The 10,473-nt window shown below is 37.6% G+C and overlaps 2 protein-coding genes across 3 annotated transcripts; one reads left to right on the top strand and one right to left on the bottom strand.

The window, feature by feature from the left end:
• The first annotated feature begins 1,965 nt into the window (after positions 1-1,965).
• LOC140765785 (U-box domain-containing protein 16) lies at positions 1,966-3,515 on the top strand. Its single transcript, XM_073105017.1, has one exon. It carries the CDS (start codon positions 2,234-2,236, stop codon positions 3,245-3,247), a length of 1,014 nt encoding a protein of 337 aa, XP_072961118.1. The 5' UTR covers positions 1,966-2,233; the 3' UTR covers positions 3,248-3,515.
• On the bottom strand, positions 3,142-7,389 carry LOC140765786 (uncharacterized). Of its 2 annotated transcripts, XM_073105019.1 has the most exons (3): positions 6,531-7,389; positions 5,258-5,613; positions 3,142-3,277 (listed from the first exon to the last, which is right to left on the bottom strand). In XM_073105019.1, the coding sequence occupies exons 1-2, from the start codon at positions 6,978-6,980 to the stop codon at positions 5,266-5,268; spliced, it is 798 nt and encodes a 265-aa protein (XP_072961120.1). In that variant the 5' UTR covers positions 6,981-7,389; the 3' UTR covers positions 3,142-3,277; positions 5,258-5,265. The 2 variants fall into 2 exon arrangements, with proteins under 2 accessions (XP_072961120.1, XP_072961119.1); XM_073105018.1 differs by lacking the exon at positions 3,142-3,277 and having other exon boundaries at positions 4,856-5,613; positions 6,531-7,386.
• Between the last annotated feature and the right edge of the window lie 3,084 nt (positions 7,390-10,473).

The following is a 10,473-nucleotide window of genomic DNA, read 5'->3' on the forward strand; positions in this document are numbered from 1 at the left end:
TAAGTACTATTTTGTTTCATTAAATACGGATGGTGGATTTATTATATTCAGATTTTTATCGTTTTTTTTTAATATATATTTCTAACCTACTACAGTGTGCGTGAGCGTGTGTGCAGTGGTGGAGAAGGTGCGGGGGAACGGCTACTTTTTATTTTCCTTCCTGGATCTTTGTCTTTTTTCGAACAATAAAAATAAAAAAAATTTAAAATTCTCGGAGACAGATCGACCAACTGGTGTTTGTAACTGGAAAGCTGATGTGCCACCTTTACTTTAAGTTGGACAAATTATGGGGAACAAAACACGATAACTTCTCTAAATAGATTGGTTTAACATTTAAACAAAATAATAAATAACATTCTACATCTTAATTATATTATAAAAATAGTGAGTGGTAGTCTCTTACCTAACCTAATCATTAAAATACATGGTTATTATCTTTGTACAGTTTTGTATCTCATCAATGAGGATGATCTAACTACAAGACTACACCGACTCTCATTAAGGTCAGTTAATTAAGGTTCCCTTATACGAGTCATCATGGGCCATATCGCCCCTTAATAGAACGGCCCAATAGTAGACACTCCTACGACTAGTTATCAAATAAGAAGAGTATATTGGGTCCTACCAATTGTCGTCAGTTGAGCCAACTTGAACAACGTGCTCGATAATCTAAATGTAGTTGGTGACTCGAGCCATAATTGAACCAAACTCGATGGGCCAATTAAGCTCGAGGTGCTCATCAACACCTCGGTTGCTTTGCAGGTCAATCAAAAGAGCTGGAGAGAGCTGGATTCCACCATCCTATGTTCCGTTGGGAGATCTGTCATTCTAAACCGCCATTTGCATATAAAATAATAGAAATCATTTGGTTAATTAGCAATTTTTATTAGTAGTGAGAGAGAAAAAAATTTACCGGCTTCGTTGAACGATGTCGGTTATAATATTTGTACTCGATTAAAACAAGCTTTGGATGGACAACATAAAAGAATTTAAGTATAAGATGATTGAAGTAGTTAATGAGATTAACACATGCACACTCTTTCTCTCTCTCATTAATTTCAATATTTCATGAGTGGGTTGAGAGATGGAGGGAAGAGACGAGGAGAGTGTAGTAGGCCTCTACAGTCGTTGTCGCTGAAATATTGGTTTCGATACTATTATGGCAACATGCCATTGCTCGTCTGTCACTTTGTTAATGAAAGCTATAATAGAGTTCACGTGACAACGAAGGAGCCACTTATGCGAGGGAGGACATGTGACGTGCTACTTTCATGGGGAGCAAAGAGAGAAAATTTCTGTGACTTTCTATCTTTCTACCCGGCGATTTTATCCCGGTGAATGCTTCTATAGTTTTATCGAAGAAGCTTGGGAGTACGGACTGGATAATATTGGATCCACATTTGAATTTATATTTTTAGTTTCAATACTAATTTTAAAAGTTAGAATTATATATAACTAAATGAATATGGATAATTTTTGAATAAAAGATCGAATTTTAAAAACAAATTATAATTTTGCACATTAAATACATACAATTAATCTTTACAAATAATATATAATAACATAATATTAATATTTACTATTTAAATAAATAAATTATAAATTATTTAAAAAATATGTGAATAAATAGATATCTGATATCAATATTCGAATCCAAAATTTATATGATTCGAATCGAGCTGGAGCTCGAACACATAAGAGACCGGTCAGACACTGGCTTCATGATGGGCCTTCCCTTCCAGAAGAAAACAATTAGACAATTATGCACAAAGGCCCTTCCTTCTAACGATAAATCACGGGCAAAAAGGGCTTAGGTATACATCAGCCCAGCGGATTTTGTCAAAAGTTGCAACAAACTTCTTGTTCACAATGCCACGTGCATTAGAAGTCACCCGAAGTCAGCTGGAATCTTCATATCCCTTTCCCGTTCCCATCTTCTATATATATATATATATATATATATATATATGTATATCCAATAACACGACTTTGCGTAAATAACCCACAAAAGAGGGGTTGATCCGATAAATGTTGAATCAAAGTTGGTAGCTCGACCTGGGACATCGAGTTCGACCGCGCCACTGCCACGCCATCTATCGTAAAAGAACTCCACGAATTGTGACGTTTCCGGAATTTCTCAACTAATTCCTCCATTCACCCTATCCTGATAGAACGGAGATTTCCGATTAGATTATTACTATTAGTGTTTGGACTTGGGAATTAGAAAACGGAGATGGAGGTGAAGGAACGGACGGCGCGATCGCTTGTGCGTAAGCTTACCTCCGCCGCCGACGAGTCCGCTGTCGCCGCCGCCATCTCCGAGATCCGCCTCCTCTCCAAGCACGACGCCGAAATCCGTCCCCTCCTCGCTGATGCCGGCGCCGTGCCACTCCTCGCGGACCAACTCCTCTCCGGCGGCTGTGCCGCCGAGGACGCCGCCGCGGCCTTACTTAATCTCTCGATCTCCTCCCGCGAAGCTCTCATGGCGACCCCGATCCTCCTCGACGCGCTGGCCGCCGCCCTTCGCCTCCCACCGCCCTCGATCGCCGCCCAGCATGCCGCAGCGGTGCTCTACAGCCTCCTCTCCGTCGACTCCTACCGCCCCATCATCGGAGCCAAGCGCGATCTCATCTCCTCCCTCGTCCCCCTCCTCCGGAGCCCTAACCCTACCCGCTCCATCAAGGACTCCCTCAAAGCCCTCTTCGGGATCGCTCTCTACCCTCTCAACCGCCCGACCCTAGTCGAATCGGGTTGCGTCCAAGCCATCTTCTCACTCGTCGTCAAGGACGGGAGGAGCGGCGTGGTGGAGGACGCGACCGCCGTGATCGCGCAGGTCGCCGGTTGCGGCGAGAGCGTGGAGGCGTTTCGGAAGGTCGCCGGGGTGAGAATCCTGGTGGATCTGATGGATCCGGCGATGGCGGCGAGCAAGAGGGCGAGGGAGAACGCCGCGGCGGCTCTGCTCAATCTAGTGATGGCCGGCGGCAACAAGGCCGCGGGGGACGTGAGGGAGGTGGAAGGGGCCGAGAAGGTGGTAAAACATCTCGCCGAGGATCAGGCGGCGAGCGCGAGGGGGAAGGCGAAGGCCGAGGCGCTTCTCAGGGCGCTGGACGGCGCTCGAATGGGAAGAAGACATCATCGAATTGATGATCTCAATGGCGATGATTATGATGCATACTCATCATCCCCGTCACCATCGTCGTCGCTGGTGTCGGCTTCGTTGTCATCTTTTGCTGGCTCGGAAGGATGATCATCACAGCTTCACTAGGCAAGTAGGATTCTGTTTCATTTCACGTAGTCAAATGTGTTTGTTTGATCTGAATTCTATACTCTATGAATTGTTTGTGCATTGTAGATACATAGAGGAGGCATAGAATAGAAGTAGCACAAAATGTAAAGCTATTGGTATTGGATTGCCAAGTTCTGAGAACAATAATTCATCTTTATTGAGAACTGGCTTACATTGGTACATCTCTCCATAATATTATACATCTTGGCTGCAAGCACTAGGATTCAATAAGTGATCTACATACTTTACTAGAATAATTCTCATTCAATTTTGAATCCATTTTCTCTCTTTACTGATGTACATAATTTTAGAATTGATATATTTCATCAAAATTATTCATGTCGAAAATTGAAGAGTTCCATTAGGCGACTGGGTCCTGGAAATGGAGGTTTTTCAGAGACATCATTCTCGTTTGCCTGGTTCAATGTTTGATTCTCTGATTTGCAATCCTCTTGAGTTGGCTTGACTTTTCTTATGCCCGCTATTCTATTTCCTCAACTAAACACTTTAATTGTCTCATAAATTTGCTAACAGATAACCTGCGATTCTATTGGCTTCAGGTACGAGAATTTCTTGGAGTGATGTCTTACATTTAAATTTCATAATAGCCTTTTACTTTACTGCAATAGAACGATTACGCAATGTTAAATAAGGATACATATCTATCTCATTAAAAAAGGGGTACATTCAGAGCTTTTTTAACCCAACTATCTCAATCCCTCCGGGAAAGAAAAGGGCTTTTTTTTTTTTTAGCGTAGAGGTAATTGTTTATTTGATGAAGATCAAATGTTTAAGATCATCATGATTTTAATAGGAATACAATAAATTTAAAAGATATTATCGATTCAATAAGTAGTTATTATTATTTAAATAATATAAATAATTTATCAAGTAAAATACACATATTCTTAACTGAGAGTAATATATATATCAAAATAAGGGTATTAATATCTTTTTTATAATTAACTTGATGAAAGTTTAATTAAATTCTCTTTGATTATTTTTTATTATTTATATATATCTCTCATTAGTTTAAGTTTAATTTAAATTAAAATTTAATAACAGATTGAGATAGAGAATCATATTTAAATTGAAGTCAATCTCTAGAGAATCAAATTAAATTGTTTAGTATTAAATGATATCTCATATAATTAAAGCATAATCATATCTATTATAATCATATTTAAGAGAGAGAAATCTTAACCGAAGAAAAAAGAAACATGTAATTTGAAATTTAGGTACATGTAAGTAAATCTTCTTGACTAACATGCTCCTTAAATTAAGATTATAAATTTTAACAGGTGTATTAAAGTATTTGCAAAAAAAATGCGTCTAATATACTTTAAATTTTAAATAAGAATTAGGCGTGTTTTACCATGTTAATAAATCATTGTCTCGAACATTGCTTGTTAAATACAAGTTGCTGATTAGATTAGTAACTCATGTAGAAATTTAAATTGTCCCTTTTTAATTCAACAATTTATATTTAGAAGATGTTAAACTGAAAAGCTACTTATATAAAAATTTAAAATAAAAAAGAAAAGCTAATCCAATTAAGCTTATATTTACAAGTCAATGTTAGAATCAACAGTTTTGTTACTTATTTAATTTCGTATTTAAATTTTAAAGTGAATTAAATAAACAAAATTGGGCATACTTAAAATTGACAAAAACTCTGCATTCTTGTACCTATCTTTTGACTGTGTCGTTGATTTCAGAGGCAAGTACAATGTATTTGTACTGAATTGTCGGACTCCTTCAAATTTTGACTTCATCAAATGGTGTAGAAAGTTGACCAAAGACTATAATTCAACTAGTTAAAACTCCAATTTAACTTTGGCATCTATATATATATATGTTCCAAGTCTCTTCACCCGGGTGCGGGTTGACTGGTTTAAATTTCCTTTATCTTGCATACGCCATACAGATCAAATCAAAATTTTAAACTGGAGTATTGAAAGTGGATCAAACCTCATCAGTTATCCATAAGTCCTTGACAAGAGCTTGGCAATTTGCAATTGGGTATTGGCAATGATCTCAGTTCGCTTCAAATCCATCTCTCCTCTCATCGCCTCAGCTTTTGCCTTCATAATCTCCACCTCCCTCATTGCTTCAATTCTCCCTTGCTCCACCTTCAGCATCACCTCTGCAAACCACTGTATGCTCTCTATCACCTCTGAGCTCTCCCAAGTTCCCTTCTTCCTTCTCTTCTTTCTCTCTACTTTTTTCTCTCCCTTAGATGAATCGTCATCTGACTGCATGCTACTTCTCTCCTCTATTTGGGTCTTATTTGGATGTAGCTTGCCTCTCGTCTCTTCACTCTCATCCTGCCATAAATTATTTTATATAGATCAAAAGATGCGTTGCTTACTAAAATAAAGGCCAGCCTGGGCTTCGCAGTACACTCATTTTATACAATTATTAACTTACATTGAAGTAAAGCTTGATTTTGATAGTAGAATTACTTTGCAAATTATCTGATACCAAACCGAATAATGACTCTTAAAATCTTTGAGCTATTGTCCATTTTTATTTCTTATAACGCTTTAGATTTTTTTTTTTTAGCTACTTAATATCTCTTGTTTTCTTGATGATACTAATAAAAAATGTTAAATAATTATTTTGCCCTTAATAAAAATGAAGTAGGTTTTAGAGTGTTTAAAATGATGCTTAAAGTTGACAAAAATAAAATATTAATTTTTTTATTTAAATTAACAGTGCGGGCTCAAAAATATTTTAAAATTAAATGGAGGGTTAAATTTCCTTTATTTTTATTTTTACTTTTTTTTACAGATAAAAATATCCTTCTCTTTGTATATAAGCATATTTTTCTCTTTACAAAATATCTATATATATATATTTTTTTTTCTTTTGTTTTCTAGATTGTATTAAATATATAGTAAATTTATTAAATCTAAGTTACTAGTTATATTATATTCATGAATAAGATAAATATAGATTAAAAAATTAAATCAAAATTTTATCATTAATTTTGACAGCAAAATTATCGATTTCATTCCAGTGAAGTTGTAATTATGCTTATGCGGAGTGGTTTGAGTTTGAAGTACACTACTTATTTTCAGCATAAGTATAGGAGTAAAATTTATCTAATTCAAAATTAATTGTGAGATATTTTTTAATAAAAAAAATTAAGACAACCAACGCGAGGGACAGTTCAAAGGTTTTACATATTTAACTAATTTATATATATATATATATATATATATATTTAAAAAAATCTAACCTTCTCCGCCACGGCGGCTCCATTAAACTTGGGGGAATTCGACACCGCCACCGGGGTGTGATCGATCTCGACCAATCCTGTGGGCGGCGCCGAACACCGCACCATCCCATCGAGGCGTTCAAAGAGCGGCCACCTGGATCGGGCCGCCGCCGACTCGGAGCGGTACCTCTTCTTCATGGACTCCACCTTGTTCTTGCACTGGACCGGTGTTTTATTGCCCTTAGTCGAACCGGCCCGGTTCGACACGGTTCGGGCCACGTCCTCCCAGTCCTGACCCTTGAGCTTGGCCCGGTTCCGGAGAACCCATTTGGATTCGTAGGCGTCCAATAGGATGGTGACGGCGCCGTCACTCCACTCGTCTCGCTTGCTCCACCTTGGATGGGTTCCGGCGGCGGCGGTGGTGGCGGTGGTAGGGGTAGAATGGTCATTGTCTTGGGTTGGGCCTTCCATGATCTCTATTGTATGGTAGAGGAGGAGACGAAGGCAATGCAAATCCTACCTTTTATTTGTATTTATTTTTTATATGAGGATCTATCTCTATGTCAGATGATATCACTATAAATTGAAAGGGATTGAAATTATTTAAGTAGCATTACTGATAATTATTTGGATTTCATACTGTCGATAGATTTTTTTTGGGGGCAGTTTGGCGTAGAAATGAGGCTATTCTGACTTCCAAGGACGCGATGAGGTGACTACACCGCACAATGTGGTGCACTCTCTCTCTCTCTCTCTCTACTGGGACTTAGGATTCGTCCACTTTCTGCAAAGGCATGAGAAATGGAGGAAACTGAAACTCGGAGAGAGAGAGAGAGAGAGAGAGTGCACCACATTTCTTTCTGTGGGCTGGCTAATCCACCAAAAGAAAAGGAAAGGAAAGGAAAGGAGAGGAGAGAAAAGAACAGAGGAAAAAAAAAAGGTGAAAAAGAAAAAGGAGCGAAGTGGTGATGTGATTGATGCTCGTAGGAGTCAATTCTATCATTTATAGTCGCCGAAAGTGATCACTCCCAAGAAGACCACTGTGTATGCTCACCGCCACTACCCTACCGGTTCCTATTTCTTTCTGCCACTCTTCTGTGATGTGATAGGATGGTGTTGATGGTAACAAATTAGGTTAAAGAGTGGACAGAATTGCTGCTGCTGCTGCTGCTGTTGTTGTCGTTGAGAAAATAGCTATCAGTTTCATGATTTAGTTGGGTTGGGTTTGGGCCGGGAAACCTCAATCCAAATTGAGCCTTAAATAAATTAGATGTTGTATTATTCTAAACAACTCGGTCTCAGTCAATTACACTTAAAACTCTCAGAACTATGGTGTTTTTTTCTTCTAAACGGACACCTTTGACTGTGTAAAATATATTATTTTACTTTTATTTAGAGAGAGAGAGAGAGAGAGGAAAGAATAAAAAAGTAAGACGTCACCACTGTGCATAAGATATTAGATAGTTTAAGAGTGAAGGTCCCACGGAAATATATTACGGTTGTTGTGAAAATATGCTATAATCCAAAGTGCAAACTCATAGTTTACTTTCATATAAAAATAGTCACTTGGGCTTAATAAGAGCTTAATAATTAAAGCATTTGGACTGTTTTAATGCTAATGCCGTGCTTAGGACCGACAAGCTTCACTTATCTCCTGTTTTAGGAGGAGAAATTCGTGTACATAATGTGAAGATCATTGGCTCTCTTAACCAACGAGAAGCTCGTCTTTATAATCATTTCATTAGCCATTCTATTGAAAGCTTGAAACCTTTGATCCCCTTGGAGAAGGTGACAGGTTTTAAATTTTCAAAATTAATCCGTTGGGATTTGAAGAAAAGACTTGATGACTTGCACAGTGCTCCGGGGGTCCTACGAATGTTGTTTACAACCTATAAATAGAGGATGATTATTGTTGTTTACAACCTATTTTTAGAGGAATGATTATTTTTTTCCGAGCTCTTTGGAGTTTTTGACTAATTTAAATCTACTTCAAATATTTTTAAGAGTTTAATACATTTTAAAATTAATACACAAAATTAGTTGTATTTTGATATCATTTAGTAACTTATATGAATATTTTAAAATCACTCAAAAATTATAAGTCTCGGAAAAAACTTTTCATATAAATCACTATTTTCAAACTTCGCAGATTATTTAAAGCAATTTTAAAATTTTCATAAGCACCTTTAAAAATCGCCGACGAAGCAATAATTTGAAAATACACTTAAGGGAAAATCAAGCTCTACATTTAACCTATTTTGTTATTTGCACCATGTGTTTAAGTATTTTATAACTTGGCTCGTCATTTTCTCATATAATTTTTTTAACACTATGACGTTATTTTGACTAGCATATATTAATCAAATTACTAAAATACCATCACATCTCTACCCCTCCACATCTTCGATCATATTTCTCTTAGCCACTTCCTCTCGTGGTTGTCGCTGCCACTACTAAAGGTGTAAACGAGCTGAGCTTGAGCAAAAGCGAGCTAGGCACGTCTCAACTTGGCTTGAGAGATGAAAAGGTCCAGCTTAGCTCGTTTCGTCTCTAGCTTGGCTCAACAACAAAGGGGAGATCTTGCGGTCTTGCTGACAAAGCGGTTGTCGGGGATGAGAACAGCAACAGACGTCCACCACTCACTGTTCAAACAAATACCCCGACAAGCGAGAGAGAGAATGAGATCTCACCGTATTGACATTTTGACAATGCTCCACTTCTCGACATCACTGCATTCCTAAATGAATCATCACACGTTGTCCTAGGAAATGTCATAGAAGAAGGCAGTGCGACAGTCACCATTGGATCATCTTCTCTTGTGTCTTTCTCTTCGTCGTCAAATCTGTTGTCACCATTGCCCCGTCACCATCGACAAGGCAGGGTTGTGGAGGTGGATTGAGAGGACAAATGAGGCCAAAGAAGGAGACAGTGATAGAGTTTGGAGAGGGTTCAATGGTGAAAGGTTGGGGAGATGAAGTGTCGGAGGCTAAGATTTCTTTTAACATCATAGAACATCATAGTATCATATTAACTGTTGGATCTTAGATTATTGAGCGAGCCGATGCTGGCTTGAGCTAAGCTCTTAACAAGTCGAGTCTCACGAGCTCATGAATTTTTTTGATAGCCCTAGCCACCACCTTCCATCCTCCTTCTCCTCCTCTTCCTCCTTTACCAATTCTACGAAAAAAATGTGAAAGAATGAGAGGATAAATAAGACAAGGGGTCATGCGAATATTTCATAAAGTTATTAGCGTGTTATAATAGAATGTTCCGGTACCATTTATGTTAACTCAATATGTTAAATAAAAATTATTAAAATAATAATAATCAGATTATAAAATTCTTAAAATAAAATAGATAAAATATAAAGTGTAATTTATAATATTCCTTACATCTAATTTTGAATGAAAATTTTGAAATGCGTTAGACCCGTAAGAAAAAATTCTAAGGGCTAATTTGGTCAAAAAGTCAGTTCTTTGTACCAAGGAGGAGGACTAGGGCCACTTTGAATACTATTCAAATTGTTTAATATCCCACAGTGATACAGCTTCACAAAAGTCCGATGCCGACGGTGTGTCGTTGGATTCATTGCATCCGTAACAAACTGAAAGAAAAAGAGGCATTCTCCAGAAAAGCATGGTTGCATGCAGTCTTGACACTGGACACCACGTGGTCCCTACTTATTGCCACCACTGTTTGCTTTGCTTTTTTCTTTTTTCTTTTTTCCTCTCTTTCTTAAAAATATAAAATATAAAATATAAAATATAAAATATAAAATATAAAGTATAAAGGATGTGCCATTGGGAGCAATGGGGGCATGCATTTGGCATCTTGAGATCGTCCTGGTTGGCATAAAAGATTCGAAGGTGAGAGGAATTGAACCAAGTAGCTTGTATTGTAGTACACATTTAAGATCGTCACTTTCGTACATTCTTTTGTGCGTCACAAAAAAAAAAAATCTAAT

The sequence above is a fragment of the Typha angustifolia genome, chromosome 8 (assembly GCF_048772165.1).
Source record: "Typha angustifolia cultivar Huaian chromosome 8, ASM4877216v1, whole genome shotgun sequence".
Classification (NCBI taxonomy): Eukaryota; Viridiplantae; Streptophyta; class Magnoliopsida; order Poales; family Typhaceae; genus Typha; species Typha angustifolia.